Here is an 18,149-nt window from a genome sequence, read left to right as displayed (position 1 = left end):
ATGGAAGGAGGAAGAAAGAACAAATGAAATTCTAAGGCTTGCTGTTCTGTTCCTGACCCACTAACACTCCTATTTCTCCAAAATAAATTTCAGGGTGACTTCAGCGTTAGTCCAGAAATAGCTCTGTAAACTTTCAACCTTGATTGTCACTTATATAATTGAGTAATCTTAAAAATCTTTCTTCCAAATGCTGTCCAAAAGTTGGGAATCACACTTTTTTCTTTTTGCACAATTACAGTAGTTGCTTTAGGGAGTAACTGTTGGAAGCTGAGTAGGTAAATGAATTTTTAAGAAGTAATAATAGTAGATCAGAAGTGGCAAGACCCATTGGCCTCTATAGTTCATCAGCCTGTTTATATCCCCATTACACTCATCACAGTTCTCTTGTTTTCTCCTTAGATACTTGGATATTGTCTGTTTCCTATTAGAATGTAAGCCATGAGGATAGGCTTTTTCTCAGTATCTCTCCAATGTAGCATAGTGGTTGGCCCAAGTGAAGTGTTCAGTTGTTGAATGAATGGTCTGCATTAAGTAGCAGAATAAATTTTAAAATAAATGGCAGAAAGGAATCCAGTTCAACAAATAGTTATTGAATTCCTAGCATGTGAGAGTCACTTTGTTGGTTTTCTTTCCCCTTTGATGGGTGAAAGAAAGGATGACTAGATCCTTTGGGCTTTAACGACCGACTCTGATTATGTTCTTGGGTGATATCATAGTTTCTAAATTTTGGCTAAAATTTAATTCATTTTTGAAAAGTAATATTTGAACAATTTGGGTGCATCTCCATGAGAGATGCACTCTGCTTAGGTTGTGCAGAGTGATAAGCTTTGATTAAGAATGGAATTACCCTTGTAAATGAATCTGTGGGTCCCTGTTTCTGGGTTGGGATCACCCTTGTACTACTTCCCTAACAGCCCTAGGAAATAGCTCGTTCTATGATTGGAATTTCAAGTCAAAACACATTTATCTGAGTAGAATTTTAATCATTTATCAAAGAGAGGAGGGATTTTCCCACTTCACATCTGAACTTACCAAATTACTGATCCATTAACTGTTTTTTTTTTCCTTAAGCACCTTTCTTTAAACGAAGCAATTACTGCAGAAATCATCAAATATATTTTTCATAAAAGCTTTTAACTAAGTTTTGTTTGATTAGCAGGAACCTAGTAAAAGTAAATATTGTTTGAAAGGCACTTTCAGAGCTCTTTCTTTTTCTTCATTGAATTAGCTTTTAAAAGCACTGTTCTTTGGAGAGAGTAAGCCTTTTTCCAGCTGTCCTATTGTGTAGCTCCCAGGTCTCCTTGTTAATACTATTATCTAGCCCTGAGATTACAGGTAATTGTGATAAAACACAAGATTCAGTTTCTATAATCTCACAGAAATCTGCTTGTGCCTGAGGACTTCATATCAGGTGTTAAATTCAGACTTCTCTCACCTAAGATAACCCTTTTGCCCCCTTCAGTAAATAGAGACTTTTGGCAGGGGTAGGGCTTCATTAGGGGTAGGCCTGTTGCCTTTTTTTGTAAAATAAATAAATAAAGCAAAAAAAAAAAATGTGGGGCAGAACGTTTCCTGTGGCCAACTTACATACAACGTGCTCTAAATGAGAAAATTATATATTTAAAAATAGACATGTTGGAAACAATAACACTTTTGAATGTGCAATGTACCAAAGGCCACATGTCTTTGGCTTTGCTTGTCAAATGGAGAGGCTGCCAGAACCACTTGGCTCCATGGTTCTCAGGCCCCAAAGTCCTGCAAATTGACACGTAAGTAGGCACCACACAAAGAAGTTTAGCCCATGAGAAAGTGAGTTTGGGCGCCTGGACTGGCCGCCTTTCTCTCTGTGTGGAGTTCTTTCCAGCTTTGCTGCTTCTGTCTCATCTTAGATTAAAAAAAAAAAAAAAAGAAAGCGACATTAAATGTGTCTGGTTGGTATTTCAGCATGTTAACGGCACGGGCAACATGATGCTAGCACTCAGGCCACTGTTGAGCCTGTCATATGGAAGGAATTGCCTTTCAGGGGAGATTATTATTGTGTATGTAGCCACACAAATGCACATTCTGCCTAGAGGAAAATGCATAGAAGAGGAGGCCTTATGCTGCCACTCAGCTTTCTTTGTGGAAGGCTGCATAAGAAGCTCTTACATGGCAGCGTCACCTCTTTTGGGCTTAATGAGTCATCTTTGTGTATTGGCTACTTAAAAGAAAAAAATAAAAAAAGAAAGAAGAAATGCACTCTTCCCCAAGTGAGTTGCTTTTATTGGCTCTGCAGCTTTGTTTCAGCGTTTTGTACATTCCTGATGACATCATTACAATGCTAGTGCACAGATAGTAAACAAAAAATAATTTAGCTTTTGGGCATCTAGACAAAACTTAAAAGAGCCCAATTTAGAAAAACGATAACACTGTGCTTTATAAACAGTGAATGCATACATGACTCCAGTCTTTTTTGCAATGTGGTGCATTGAAAGATGACTGTAGAGAAAACTTGCAGCTGCAGTTCAGACTTGAGTCCATGGTAAAGTGTTCATCTTGAACAATGTGTTGTAGCTGGTGGATAAAATTCAGGCTCACAGGAGTAGGTCATCCTGCTCCTTGATTTGTGGGATTTCATCTATAAAAATGGCAAAGGGAATATTTCTACCTACCTTACAGGAACTCCCTGTGGAGTTCATAGGGAAGGTGTTTTGTAAACAGAAAATACTATCATTATTCTCCTTGATCAAACTTTCCCAACAAATGGAGTTGATAAAAGTTACCTCACAGGAGGTTGAGAAGATGTGTTAGTTAATATTTCTCAGGTATCTTGAAAGTAAACTGTTTAATGAGACCTAAAATCGATGGTTGTTCTTGATAGTCTGTAAACCATCAAACTTGCTTATTTAGATATGTGATTACTTTATAAAGTCTCACACGTGCAATTAATTTTTGTTGATATGGTAGAGAATGGTAACTATACAAGTCAGCAGGTTAAATCCTCTCAAAACCTTCTCTTGGAGGGGGAGGGGCTGGGAAGGGATGTGAAGGGTAAACAAAGGAGGAGGCTGCAATGCTTGATAAGAAATGTACTCAATATCTTGACCATGTAATTGTAACCCCTCTGTACAGTATGTTCACAAAAAATAAAAATAAAAATTAAAAAAAAAAACCTTCTCTTCAAGGTTTTTTTGTTTTTGTTTTTGTTTTTTGTTTTGGGTCCGGTCCTGGGACCTGAACTCTGGGCCTGGGTGCTGTCCCTCAGCTCTTCAGCTAAAGGCTAGCGCTCTACCACTTGAGCCACAGCGCCACTTCTGGCTTTTTTCTTTTTGCTTATGTGGTGCTGAGGAGTCGAACCCAGGGCCTCATGCATGCAAAGCAAGTGCTCTACCACTGAGCCACCTTCCCAGCCCCTCTTCAAGGTTTTTTTGTTTTTTGTTTTTGTTTTTTTGTTGTTGTGGGGCTTGAACTCTGGGCCTGAGAGCTGTCCCTCAGCTCAAGGCTAGCATTCTACAGCACCACTTCTGGTTTTCAGGTGGTTTATTGGAGATAAGAGTCACATGGTCTTTTTCTGCCCAGGCTGGCTTTGAACCGCGATCCTCCCTCAGATCTCAGCCTCCTGAGTAGCTAGTATTACAAGCGTGAGCCACCGGTGCCTGGCTCTCTTCCAGGTTTTACCTATAATCTTTGAAGTCTGGCTGATCTCTGTTGCTGTGTCTGGACACAGGGTGTTTTGGCCTTTGCTCTTCTAGTATTTATTTTCAATCTATTTCTAAAGGAGAGACAAACTTTCATGGAAAAGAAGTGTTTGGTTTGCTACATAAGAACTTTTTCTTATCTTTTCAGTGCATTGGGATAAAATAACTTGTTGAGGGGTATAGGAGGAAGTTCTAAAACTCAGTCAAGTAATGGCTGTCATCATTTGAGAAGGGACACCTGAAAAGTTTCTATTTTTCAATGATAAAATTATCACTGACATCTATTCTTTCATTTCTGGTGGTATTTTAGTTAGCACAACCTGAGAAGGTGCCATAGGTAATTTCACAAGCTAAGAATTTCATCTTTTGTTTCTAGTTATATTTTACTTTTTGTTGGTAATGGGGCTTGAACTCAGAGCTTGGGTGCTGTTCCTGAGCTCTTTCACTTTGAGCCACATCTCCACTTCTGGTTTTCTGGTGGCTAATTGGAGGCAAGAGTATCATGGACTTTCCTGTCCCAGCTACCTTTGAACCAATATCCTCGGATCTTAGCCTCCTAAGTAACTAGGATTACAGGCATGGGCCACCAGTGCCCAGCAGTATCAATATTTCTATAACTTCATTTCTCAGATTTAGTTTTCTAACAGGTGACATAAAGGAGAGAAAAGCTACTTCTCTTAATCCTCAACCCTTTGGTAGGGATCACGTCTTTTCAATTTTTTTCCTTTTTTTTTTTTTTTTGCCAGTCCTAGGGCTTGAACTCAGGACTGGGCACTGTCCCTGAGCTTCTTTTGCTCAAGGCTAGCACTCTACCACTTGAGACACAGCACCACTTCTGGCTTTTTCTGTGGTACTGAGAAATCAAACCCAGGACTTCATGCATGTTAGACAAGCACTCTTCCACTCTACTAAGCTGCCTTCCCACCCCTTCCCCCCTTTTTCCTTTTAAGCACAGAAATACTTCATCTTTTAAGTTGTACAGCTGCCCCCATTAATTTATTGTTTTCTTTGGTAGTATTAGGGTTTGAACTTGAGGCCTTGTGCTTGCTTGGCAGGCACTCTGCCACTTAAGCCATGTTTACTTTATTTATTTATTTAGGTCCTCGGGCTTGAACTCTGGCCTGGACACTGTCTCTGAGCTTCTTTTGCTCAAGGCTAGCACTCTGCCATTTAAGTCACAGCACCACTTCTGGCTTTTTCTGTTTATATGGTACTGAGGAATTGAACCTAGGGTTTCATACATGCTAGGCAAGCACTCTACCACTAAGCCACATTTCCAGCCCATACTTATTTTTCAAATAAGGTCTTGCATATTTGCATGGGCTAGCCTGGACTACAATCCTATTTAAACATCTCATTTAGCTGGGATGACAGGTGCACTCCAGCATACCCATCTTTCTATTGGTTGAGATGGGAATCGTTTGCTCAGGTAGCCTCAAACAGTGATCCTCCCAATTTTAGCCTCACAAGTAGCTGGGATTACGGGCATGAGCCATGTGCTCAGTTTGCATCAATAATGTCTTAAATGGAAAGTGGATTTGACTAGATGTTCTTGGTGTGACAGCTAGAGTCAATCTCCTGTGGAAGACTGGAGGTACATAATAGTGCCATTCAGTCTTCACAGCAGATTTCTGAGGAGGCATCAAATTGATCCCACTTTACCTCAAGGAAAACTGAGATTTAGGTTATGTAACTTGTCTGAGTTCACAGCCAACTAACTACATGAGGATCTGAGGTTTGAAGAAAGTTATCTGACTCAAAAGCTTGTATTGCTACTTACTTTGCTTTCTCTCAGGTTCTCTAATTTCTATGAGCCCTCTTTCCTATTCATTAGTGGATACAGTCTGATATTTACCAATGAGGATGGATATTATTATTATTTATAGGAGGAAGTGGAGACTCAAAGAACTTCAGTAAACTTTCCAGCATTTCTGTCAATAGCAGTTGGTAGGGTTAAGATTTGATTCTAATTCTCCTATTTTTAAATTTAGTGGTTTAGGTTCCTCTTTTTTTTTTTTTTTTTTTTTGTCGGTCATGGGGCTCTAACTCTGTCCCTCAGCTCTTCAGCTCAAGGCTAGCGCTCTACCACTTGAGCCACAGCACCACTACCCATTTTCTGAGTGGTTTATTGGAGATTAGAGTCTTACGGACTTTCCTGCAGGGGCTGGCTTTGAACTGTGATCCTCAGAACTCAGCCTCCTGAGTAGCTAGGATTACAGGCATGAGCCACCTGGTTTAGGTTCCTCTTGATGTTAGTTAAAGTTGACTTTGTAATTACTAATTACGGGTAGTTAATTAATACTTCCTCCATACTCACCAATCCCCTTCCTCCACAGTAATATTTTGTACTGGGTCAGAAAGCTGTTGAGGTCTACTTAGGCTTGACACTTGAGGTAGCCTTATGCTCTTGATCTCTCAGGGGATTAGGGTAAGAACTGAGCTACTGTTAATAAAAAAGATATACTGGTGGGCGCTGGTGGCTCACGCCTGTAATCCTAACTACTCAGGAGGCTGAGATCTGAGGATCTCGGTTCAAAGCCAGCCCAGGCAGGAAAGTCCGTGAAACTCTTATCTCCAATAAACCACCAGAAAACCGGGAGTGGCGCTGTAGCTCAAGTGGTAGAATGCTAGCCTTGAGCTGTAGAGCTGAGGGACAACATTCAGGCCCAGAGTTCAAGCCCCATGACCAACCAAAAAAAAAAAGATATACTCTCTCTTTACCTGCCCTCCCCCCTCTACTCCTTCCAGTGCAGTGGTTCATACAAGAAAGACTTTTAGGGCTGGTTAGGTGGCTCAGTGGTAGAGCGCTTGCCTTGCATGCATGAGGCCCTGGGTTCGATTCCCCAGCACCACATAAGCAAAAAGAAAAAAAGCCGGAAGTGGCACTGTGGCTCAAGTGGTAGAGCGCTAGCCTTGAGCTGAAGAGCTGAGGGACAGCGCCCAGGCCCAGAGTTCAGGCCCCATGACTGGACCCCCCCCCAAAAAAAAAGAAAGAAAGACTTATTTCTCTTTTATTTAACCTAAATCCAATGTGGGTAAGACAAAGTCTTCTCTCAGAGGTGATCATAGACTTCAGGCTAGCAGGGCAAGCCATTTGACACACCTGGTTTCCAGGAATGTTGCAGCTATAGCTACTTCCTACTTCCTGCCAGTGAAAAGAGGAATGAGTGAGTCCAAGGCAAGACTCTTTAAAGCAAGCAAAACAGAAGTTGTAAATGTCGCTGATGTTCACATTTCATAGGTGAGAACTTCATATAGGCCCGTGCTAATGGCACAAGAAACTGGAAATTGAAGGCTGACTGCAGTTAGGTGTAAAAAGAGTGAAAGCATGGATTTTGGAGTGTGTAAACAAGAATCTGCTACCCCTAGTATATAGTGGAGATATCTTTCTCAATTAAAGTGAAATGTGTTTTTGGAAGCTGCTTGTCCTTACAGGTAAAGTATGAGGTTCTGTGAGGTATTTGACTTTTTTTTTTTTTGCCAGTCCTAGGATTTGAACTCAGGGCTTGGGAGCTGTCCCTGAGCTCCTTTTGCTCAAGGCTAGTGCTATACTACTTGAGCCACAGCTCCACTTCAGCTTTTTCTGTGATTAATTGGAGATAAGAGCCTCATGGATTTTCTGCCTGGGCTGGCTTCAAAACCAGGACCCTCAAATCTCAGCCTCCTGAGTAGCTAGGATTATAGGTATGAACCACTGGTGCCTAGGTAGTATTTGACTTTTTATCTCTTTCTCTTAGTAAAAAGTATTTCATCCCTTGTTCCTTTCCTCCATCCTTCAGCCTCCCCTACCACTGAGCTTGATCATCCTCTTTCGTTATTTATTTTTCTATCTTAAATCTGTATGGCCTGTCCTTTGTAAACATCTACACACACACACACACACACACACACACACACACACACACACACACACACACACACACACACACACACACACACACACACACACACACACACACACACACACACACACACACACACACACACACACACACACACACACACACACACACTTTTGTATATTTTTTCTATTGAGAGTTAGAGACCTATTGTAGGAATCTAAAATTTGTCATCAGAGAGCTACTTTCACAGTAAATAATAGCATTTCTTTTCATAGACAGTGAGCTATTGCAAGGAAACTGGGGAGGAGAACAAGGAAAAGGCAGAGCCACAGAAACCAGGAAGGAGAGTTTCAAGACAGAGAGTAGGATGAGAGAGATGGATGACTGAGAGAAGATAAAAGCTGCAGAGGAGATTGCTGGGAGATGATGAGGAGAGATTGCTGTGGAGTAGATGCAGGATACCTGAAGAGTAAGTGGCAAAAGTGAAGGAGCTGAACTAGCCAGGTTCATTCCTGGAAGTCTGGCTGTCATGTTCTCTTGGGAAATATGGGGGACCCTAGGTGACTCACACCTGTAATCCTAGCTACTCAGGAGATTAAGATCTGAGGATCCTCATTATTATCATATGTTCCAAGTTATGTTACTTTTATGTTCCTCATGTAAGTTTCACTGTGTGCTTGTACTATAATAACTTCATTTTTTTTTCAGTTGTGGGGCTTGAACTCTGAGCCTAGGCACTGTCCCTGAGCTCTTCAGCTCAAGATGAGTGCTCTACCACTTGAACCATTGTGCCATTTCCAGTTTTCTGGTGGTTAATTGGAGATAAGAGTCTCATGTACTTTCCTTCCCAGGCTGGCTTTGAACTGAGATCCTCAGATTGCAGCCTCCTGAGTAGTGAGGATTATAGGCATAAGCCAACAGTGCCTGGCAATAACTTCATTTTTTTTTTTTTTTTTGTCCATTGTGGGGCTTGAATTTTGGGCCTGGGCGCTGTCCCTCAGCTCTTCAGCTCAAGGCTAGCACTCTACCACTTGAGCCATAGCTCCACTCCCAGCTTTTTCTGTTTATGTGGTGCTGAGGAATTGAACCCAGGGCCTCATGCATGCGAGGCAAGCACTCTACCACTGAGCACCTTCCCAGCCCCGATAACTTTAATTTTTATCCTAACTTACCCTTCCCTGAATTTACCAAAAGATTCAGCATGCTAGTATGCTAAAGAAAACCTTTTGTCAAATACAATATAATAAATATGCTCCCCCTAAGATTCATAAATAGGCAGTTGATTTTATAGCACAAAGAGCAGTTTTAAGGAAAACATTCTCCAAAAGAAACACAATTAGTGAGATGGTAGCAGTTTTTCATCTCACATATCTCTGTACTGTCTACATTATTGCTAGCCCATGAAGATGTGCCTGAAGAAGCTAGTCACAAGGTAAGTTGTAGTATGTACAATATGTACGGTTTTTGTAAAAGACAAGCTAATGAGCATTTGTCAATGTGTGTATGATCACATCTAAGGTAGGTTTAGAGCAAACCATGAACAGTGAATATTCTGAGGAATTGGATCAAAAGGAAGCCACACTCCACTTTCAGCCACAGCTCCACGTTCAGCTTTTTGAGTAGTTTTTTGGAGATAAGAGTCTCATGAACTTTCCTGCCCAGGCTGCCTTTGAACCGTGACTCTCAGGTCTCAGCTCTTGAGTTGTTAGGATTACAGGCATGAGCTACTAGTGTCTGGCTCCTGGCTGTTTTTTGAGATCAGGTCTCACTAATTTTTTTTTGTTTTTTTTGGCTAGGCCACACTCAAACCAGTTTTCCTATTTGTTCCTATGAAGTATCTAGGATTAGAGGCATATGAGCTATCATGCTTGACCTCTCGTGTTGCTTTTATAGTTAAAAAGTCCATATAAGGAGAAAGATAACCTAACTAAATATTCAAGGGTTATTGATACTTAAAGCATTACAAATTAAGACACTTTTCAGTTGGTTAAAACTGTCAGCTTTGGGGCTGGGAAGGTGGCTCAGTGGTAGAGTGCTTGCCTTGCATGCATGAGGCCCTGGGTTCGATTCCTCAGCACCACATAAGCAGAAAAAGCCGGAGGTGGTGCTGTGGCTAAGGTGGTAGAGCGCTATCCTTGAGCTGAAGAGCTGAGGGACACAGTTCCCAGGCCCAGAGTTCAGGCCCCACAACCAAACCCTCCCCCCAAAAACAAAACAAACAAAAAAATCCACAACTTTGTATTGGGATATGAGCAAAGAACTTTTGGAGGTGACAGAATTTGGGGTGGTCTTTGTGAGGAGTAGTGTAATAGTGTAGTAGCACACACCAGTGTCACTACGACGAGCATAGCTTTTTTTTTTTTTTTTTTTTGGTCAGTTGTGGGCCTCAACTCTGGGCCTAGGCACTGTCCCTCAGCTCTTCAGCTCAAGGATAGTGCTCTACCATTTGAGCCACCACACCACTTCCGGTTTTCTGGTGGTTAATTGGAGATAAGAGTCTCACAGATGTTCCTGCCCAGGCTAGCTTTGAACCTCAATCCTTAGATTTCAGCCTCCTGAGTAGCTAGGATTACAGGGGTGAGCCACTGGTGCCCAGCTATGAGCATAGCTTTTGATTCAAGGTCTTGGTTTTGGAAATATATCCTAAAGAAGTAATTCAAAAGAGAAGTGATATGTATATAACATTATTTCAAACAAAAACTGGAAATAACTTAAAATTCTGTATTCAAGAACAATTTTAAAACATAATAATAATAATAATCTTTTAATTAAAACAGTAGTAAAATGATTGCAGCTGTTTGCAAAATGATCTAATAAGATTACTGTCCGCTTTCTTATTTTATAATCTCAAGAAAATAAAGTGGAAAGGAAGTTTCTTTGCCCTACCTTGGCACTGTTAAAATTCTCCTCCTCAGCTTAATGTTTCCCTTAAAATAGGCCCCTTTCACATGTCCTCCTCCTGGGTCATTTTGTTTTGGAAAAACAGAGTACAAATTCAGAGAAATAAAAAAGCATGTAGAATTTCATTCTCCTCATTCTTTTAGGAATAGTATTGTAGAAGAAAAAATGTTTACTTATGCTTAATTGAACCTCTATGTTGTCCTGGAGAATATAATATTCTTCTCACTAATTATCTAGTGAAGAAAGTAATTGGGAGGCGAAGTAACTTGCATAATGCCCCAAGGAGTCATGAGTAGGGACAGGATGAGCCACCAGATCTCATGTTGTGTGATAATACTGACTAGGGCTATTGCTCCTGAGTATCTGTCTGAGGGATGGCAGTGTAGGGCTGTTAAAGAGCTGGATTGAAGATAGCCCACCTAGCCGGGCGCCGGTGGCTCACGCCTGTAATCCTAGCTACTCAGGAGGCTGAGATCTGAGGATCACAGTTCAAAGCCAGCCCGGGCAGGAAAGTCTTAGAGACTCTTATCTCCAATAACCATTAGAAAACCAAAAGTGGTGTTGTGGCTCAAGTGGTAGAGCTCTCACCTTGAGCTAAAGAGCGCAGGGACAGCGCCCAAGCCCAGAGTTCAAGCCCCACGACCGACAAAAAAAAAAAAAAAAAAAAAAGAAGATAGCCCACCTGTCCTTGATTATTATTATTATTATTATTATTATTATTATTATTATTATTATTATTATTATTATTATTATTATTGTAGGTTGTGGGGCTTGACCTCAGGGCCTGGGCACTGTCCCTGGACTCTTTTTGCTCAGGGCTAGTGATCTACCACTTAGAGTCACAGCGCCACTTCCAGTTTTCTAGTGGTTAATTGGAGATAAGAGTCTCACAGACTTTCCTGTCCAGGCTGCTTTTGAACTGTGATCCTCAGATCTTAGCCTCCTGAGTAGCTGGATTACAGGCATGAGCCACCAATGCCTAGGTCACCCTTGATGAACAGAGATTTTTGGGTGTCTTATACTGGATAGAGCCTGGCCATTGATGGTCCAAAGAGAAATGACCATTAGGGAGAAGTATCCTTCCCTGTGCTGCCTCATGTTTCATGTGCTGCCCTCATCTCTTCCTTTTCCTCTACTAGTTCAAAATGTAGCATCTGGGAAGGAAGCAGAGCTGTCACCAGTTCTAAAATTAAATAGAATGCTTCCTCTGTTAGTAAATGGAATAATTAATTGTAAAAGTCTTTATATATACTCTGTGAAATACTGAGGCATTGATTTATAGCCAGTCTATTTTATATCATGATCATTTAAAGCTTTTTAAGAATTATCTTTATTTTATGATTCAGTGGAAAATATATTCATGACATCAAGCATCAGCTTTTTTTCCAGGCACCAGTGTCTCAAGCCTGTAATCCTAGCTATCCAGAAAGCTGAAATCTAGAGGATCAAGGTTCAAAGCCAGAAGTGAGTAGAATTAACCAGCAGGTTCAGGTGGTAGGGTGCCAGCCATGAGCAAAGCCAAGCAAATTGAAGGCCCTGAGTGCAAACTCTAGTACCATTTAAAACAGAAAAATTAAAAATATTAGGTTCTTACTCTATTCCTTATTAACTCTGTGACCAAGAGCACTTGTAAAAGGGAGTTAACCCAGCCTATCGACTCTTAGATTGATTATAAGGTTCAATGATACGATGTACATGAGAGTATTTAGAAAAACTTGAGAAGCAACATAAATGCTCGAGCTGTAAAAGCCATTGCCCTATTTTTACAGCCCAGTGAACATGGAAGACAGCAGCACATTTCTTCAAGGCAGTGTCTGGAAAGGCTCAGTTCTGTCCTCTCCTGGACTCACCTACATGAGGAAGAGGCCACTGACCTTTCTGATGGTGGACACTTGCCAGCCCATTAATTTTTTTAATATATATTTTTATTGTAAAGATACTGTACAGAAAGGTTACAGTTACATGAGCAAGGTAGTGAGTCCATTGCTTATTGAGCATTGTTACCCCCTCCTTTGTTTTTCCCTTACCATCCCTTCCCTCCCATCTCCACAATTACCGCCTCCTCCCACAAGGTTGTACAGTTTGTTCTCAACATAGTGTCTTATACATCTCATTGTTACAGTGGGTCATCCTGTATCCTTATTTCAGCATTTTTTATTTCCCTTCTCCTCCCCAAATTAGAAAAATGTATATATAAGATGCAGGACATAAGATGCAGGACACCTTATCTTTCTTGCTGTTTTTGTTAATGTACTTATAATGTACTATGTGATTTTTTTGTTTCTTTGTTTCTTTGTATGTTCTTCCCCCATGGTATAACCCCTGTTGTCACTGTATTTGATTCTGGTGTCCTGCAGCCCATTAATTTGATCTTATCATTTATACTTTCTGGAAAATATATAGATGATTTACGTTAATGTTAGGTCTGCATACAATAGCGGAAACTACAGCATGGTTTGAACAAAATAGAAGTTTATTTCTTTCTTGTAGAACAGAAGTCTGAAACTAGGCAATCAGTTGATAGTTGGTGGGGTAAGCTTCAAGGTATCATCAATGTTTCAGGTTTCTGTTTTTCTTTTTTTGTCAGTTGTGGGCCTTGAACTCAGAGCTTGGGTGCTGTCCCTGAGCCCTTCTGCTCAAGGCTAGTGCTCTACCACTGTGAACCTCAGATATCAGTATCCTGAGTAGCTAGGATTATAGGTGTGAGCTACCAGCACCCAGCTAGGTTTTTGTTTTACTGTGCCAACATTCTCCAGACTGATTTCCATCTCTAAAGGATGGTTGAATGGGTCATCATTATGTTTTTTGTAAAGCTTACATAGAATGGTAGGAAAAAATGAAAAGAAAGTGGACTATGTATATCTAGGAAATGAGATGCATATTCTGGTGTTGTTTTATTCATTGCTAATAAATCCTATAGGATTCTATAGTAACTATAGATGAGTTTTAGATTTTGAATCCTCTAAATTATATGTAACATGAAATTATATTCTTTCTTTGAGAAAACTTCTACAGATTATAATTATAACCTTACAACAACAACAATACCCCCCCGCACACACACACTCATTTAGCTGAATATATTAGCTCACTTTTTTAATTGTAGCTGCTTGGGATGCTTAGATTGGAAGGATTGTAGTCCAGGAAGATCTATCTCCATAAAAGAAGCTGCCTGCAAGGATTCCAGTGATAACAGGAAGCCTAAAAGTAGTAGGCAGGTCGTGGCTTAGGGGCACTCTGGTCAGGAAAGGTGAACCTATCCTGAAAATAACTAGCAGAAGATAAGGCTGGAGGTGTTCACAGGCCCCAAGATCAAAGCCCCATTACCACCAAAAAAATAAAAAAATAAAGAGAGAAAATGGGTAAGAAAGTATTCACCTGATTAAAAATGGAGAGTGCCCTATCGTTTGTCCTGCAGTAGATGAATGTTTATGATTATATTTTCAGAGGCACTAAGTTGGCAAGCTTCAATTTAAAAGGTGGGTATTTGGGGCTGGGCTGGGTCACTGGTTTCTCATGCTTGTTGTAATCTTAGCAAGTTAGGAGGCTGAGATTTAAGGATTACAGTTTGAAAACAGCTCAGGAAGAAAAGTCTGTGACAGACTCTTATTTTCAATTAACCACCCAAAAAACTGGGAGTGGAGGTATGGTTAAAGCAGTAGAGCACTAGCCTTGATGGAAAAAGCCATGTGAGAGAAGGCCCTGCATTGAAGCACCCATACCAGCACCAAAACGAAACAAAAATCCAAACTGATAGGCTGATAGCTTTCCTAGCATCCACAGGCCCTAGGTTTGATTCTCAATAGGAAATGGGGGCAGGGAGGAGTGGGTGCTAATATATTTTTGGGGGTTTTGGCTTGCTATTATCATCAAGCAATAGACTCAGTTTTCTCAGCTGTGAAATGGGGCAGAATCACTTCATTAAATTGTGACTGTGAAGATGAAACGAAAAGAGGCCAGTCGAGTGCACAGTACACTACTTTGGCACAGAGTAACTCACCGTCTCCCACCATAAGGTTCTTTATTTTCTGTACTTATTTTAAGGCGCTTTTTGTCCATTTCACTTTGAAGCACTAGACCTCTGCAAATCCATCTTCAGAGAACTCGCCATGATGCCCACACTCAAGAAGAGCACATCTTATTAAGTGGTTAGCAGCTCTTTCCCATGCAGATTTGCAAGCTAAGTGTGTAAAAATCACACCCTGCATTTGTTGCCTGGCAGCACGTGTCCCTGAGTGGTCGTACATGGCTTGCATTGTAATGGCATCCATGCTGGGGCCAGCTGGCTGGACATGTCCTGCCACTTGGGCGAGGGCCTCCATTCCTCAACAAAACAGCAGCCAGCACTAGGGTTAACAGAAAATGACAAACCAGGCATGGATGAGGGAGGCGCCAGCAGAGCAGCGGGATGTCCTTTGATTTGCTTCTGGTATTTGCATGTCTTTCTTGTGATGTCTGTGAAATGTTCAGAATGACAAAGTTTTTAAAAGACCCGCTGACTCTGCCTGGAAAATGTGAGTGAGAAAAAGAGAGAGAGGAAAAAAAATCCCTCCCTGTTTAGAGACCTATTATGTCCAGCAAGCCTGCATTTTCTATATCTTTCTGTTCATTTTTTATTAATGCAAACATTTGCATGAAGACAGAACCTTTGTTTCTTAAGGAGTTCATCTGCTCCTGCTGCTTACTGGCCCTGCCATACAAGAGCACAACAGAACCTTTGTTATGCTTGCAGCCGAGCTGTTTATGGATGGTGGCTTACTGAGGACTGCTTCCTGTGCTGTGTGCTTCCATTTGGGGTAGAAAGGGGAAAAAAAGAAAAATTGTTCTTAGGAGTGAAAAGAATTTGGACTTGCTTTTTATTCAAGTCCTGGATGTTGAAATGACAAGCAGCCCCCAGACTTGTGAGGAACTGGTAATTGCATGGAATGTATTTTTTTTTTTTCTTTCTCACTTTACCTTGAACATAATGAGGCTCTTAGGAACAATCACAGGAACAAGTGCCTTCTCAGGGAGAAAAGGGACAGTGAAAAGGCAACAGACAGAGTGGCTGAGAACAGGACAAAAGTGGCTTCCTGTAAGGGCCCGAAGAGTGTTGCAGAATGTGTTTTGGTACTTAGTGTTTCCCACCTGGGAGGCACAGTCCTGAAATGGTTGAGTTGAATAAAGAATAGCACCACAGTTTATAAATAGTGGATACAGTTTATGTGTTCATTCAGTAAATATTTGAATGACTACTGTATGGAAAATACTGAATGGTCCTGAGTGTTAGAGGGGATAAAAGAGAAATGAGTCATGGCACCTGTCTGTCTTCAAGGAGCAGGATGTCTAACAAAAAAGATAAGTACATGGATAACAGAAATAGCTCTTTAGCAAGGCTAAAAGTACCATGGAAATATTTAATACAGGAATACAGGTCTTTAGGGAGTTCTGTAGAAAAAAAGGTTGCTTCTGGCTGAGAGAGAATCAGGGAAAGCTTCATAAAAGATGCATTTGAGGGGCTGGGAAGGTGGCTCAGTGGTAGAGCACTTGCCTTGCATGCACGAGGCCCTGGGTTCCATTCCCCAATACCACATAAGCAAAAAGGAAAAAAGCCGGAAGTGGTGCTGTGGCTCAAGTGGTAGAGCACTAGCCTTGAGCTGAAGAGCTGAGGGACAGCTCCCAGGCCCAGAGTCCAGGCCCACGACAGGACCCTCCCCCCAAAAAAAAGATGTATTTGATTGGCCATTGAGTTGGCCTGGCTGGAAAGGTAGAATTGGACATTGCAATATTCCTAAAAGTGATGAGTTCCAAAATGATTGAGCTGGCAAAATAGATGCAAACAATGCTTTGTGAGGACTTTGGTAGTGTTAGATATTGGCATGAGTTTTCTGTGTACACTAAACTGAGGCTTCCTGGCTTAGTATCTGCTATTTTAGTCATTCATTGCAGATGGTTTGTGCACTTTGGCCTAGGCTTCTGGGGCATCTGGAAATATCCCCAGTCATATCGTTTACTTTTATAACTGAAATAGAAACTCAGTGGGATTATTGAGCATTATTCCAACTATATCCCTTAGCCTGGACACATAGTTTTTAAATGAGGATTTGACAGGTGACACTCATTTGAAAAACAGCTCCCAGGCGGGCAGTGTGGCTCAAGTGGTAGGGCCCTTGCTTACAAAGCACAAGGACCTGCATTCAAACCCCAGCACCTGTCTGTATGGAGGTTTTATCATTCAGGAGAGAGACGGTTCAATGCTAAATCATCTTGAATTTGAACTCATAGTGTTACTTCAGTTATTGTGAATGGTGGCTAGTTTTTAAAAATGTTTTTAATAGAAAATGTCAGGTAAATGATAAATTGTTGCATTCATATCTTACTGAGTAAGTATGACTACTCTGTGTAGTCGTAGTTAAACAGCATATTGCTAATTTAGTGAAAATCTGTGAATTTAATGATAATCTATAAAGTGTTTGCCTTCAAATGATACAACTTTTGATATGTGTGTATCACAATTTTCACCCTGGAGCTATTTTCCTATCTGACTTACCACTGTAAGTGGCACACGATCTACTCCATGTTAGCATTTTACAGGCTTGTTTTTAAAACTGTGCTTTCTGGAAACAGTTTTGTGAATGTTTATGAGTTGATTTGATAACTTTACTGCTCCATAAGTAACTGTTTTTGCAGTTATTATCATGACAATTATTATTTGGTTTCTCTATTGTCCCTTAGATTGTAAGTGCTACTTTGATTTTTCTGGGCTTCAGGAAGTACATTTTGTTATGGTCAGCTAGATGAGTGCTGTAAGTTTTAAATCTCTGTGAAAGCCTCCTTGAAAAAAAGATATGTAGTTTCTGGCATTTGAAATTTCAGGCCACCAATTTACTAATTCTATATTATGAGATTTAGATTGGAAATACTGAGGCAATAGGATTTTAGTAGTTAACTTTAACTAACATACCTCCCCCCCTAAAAAAAATTACAAGTTTTTGGAAGGAAAAGGGAAAGAGGAGGGAGCATTAATGGTTGATCAATAATCATCTGAATGTCCAGGTACACAGCTTTGTATTGCTATTAACTGACACAATATCTCTTTTAGTTGAGTGGAGTAGACTTTAGTTTTTTATCCTCAAATGAAGATTTTTGTAGTCACTTCTTGTTTTCTGGTTGTCACAGGTAATGTTAGTGTATGTATAATGCTTTGTTTGCTTCTGGCCTGTCTTTTTGAGTGTGACTAGGTGGTAGTCACAGAAGTAATGCCTAAACTTTATCTATTTTGTAATTAACTACTGATGTAAAAGATCTTTCCTTAATTTGTAAATTTGTCTTCCTTAATTTGTCAATTCTATTAGATATATGCCATTCTGGTTTTTTTTTTCCTTCTCGGTTGTAGGACTTGAACTCAGGGTCTGGGAGCTGTCCCTGAGCCTCTTTGTGCTCAAGGCTAGTACTCTACCACTTGAGCCACACACCACTTCCAGTTTTTGAGTGGTTAATTGGAGATAAAGAGTCTCATGAGGACTTTTCTGCCTAGGCTGACATTGAACTGCGATCCTCAGCTCTCATCCTCCTGAGTAGTTAGGATTACAGGCCTGAGCCACCTGCACCTGGCACCATTCTGGTTTTTTTTTTTTTTTTAATTTTACCTTTTTGAGGCAAAGTCTTTATGTTGTCTAGGCTAGCATCAAACTAGCCTCCTGCCTCAGCCTCCCAAGTAGTTAGGGTGGTATGTGTGTACCACTATGGC

General features: G+C 40.7%; 1 protein-coding gene across 4 annotated transcripts in view; it reads left to right on the top strand.

The window, feature by feature from the left end:
• Cstpp1 (centriolar satellite-associated tubulin polyglutamylase complex regulator 1) overlaps nt 1-18,149 on the top strand; it is a 158,497-nt gene that overhangs the window by 9,935 nt on the left and 130,413 nt on the right. For 2 of the 4 annotated variants that reach the window (XM_070032424.1, XM_070032422.1), the window contains exon 1: nt 14,872-14,934. The exons of the other annotated variants lie outside the window; for them this stretch is intronic. In XM_070032424.1, coding sequence (XP_069888525.1) covers nt 14,883-14,934 — 52 coding nt within the window. In that variant the 5' untranslated portion in view covers nt 14,872-14,882. Of the gene's footprint in view, nt 1-14,871; nt 14,935-18,149 lie in introns of those variants that run through there. 4 annotated transcript variants of the gene reach the window in all.

This window comes from Dipodomys merriami, unplaced genomic scaffold, assembly GCF_024711535.1.
Source record: "Dipodomys merriami isolate MVZ:Mamm:240054 unplaced genomic scaffold, mDipMer1.0.p SCAF_21, whole genome shotgun sequence".
NCBI classification, from domain to species: domain Eukaryota; kingdom Metazoa; phylum Chordata; class Mammalia; order Rodentia; family Heteromyidae; genus Dipodomys; species Dipodomys merriami.
The sequence above is the reverse complement of the archived record's forward strand: the minus strand, read 5'-3'. Positions and strand labels throughout refer to the sequence as shown.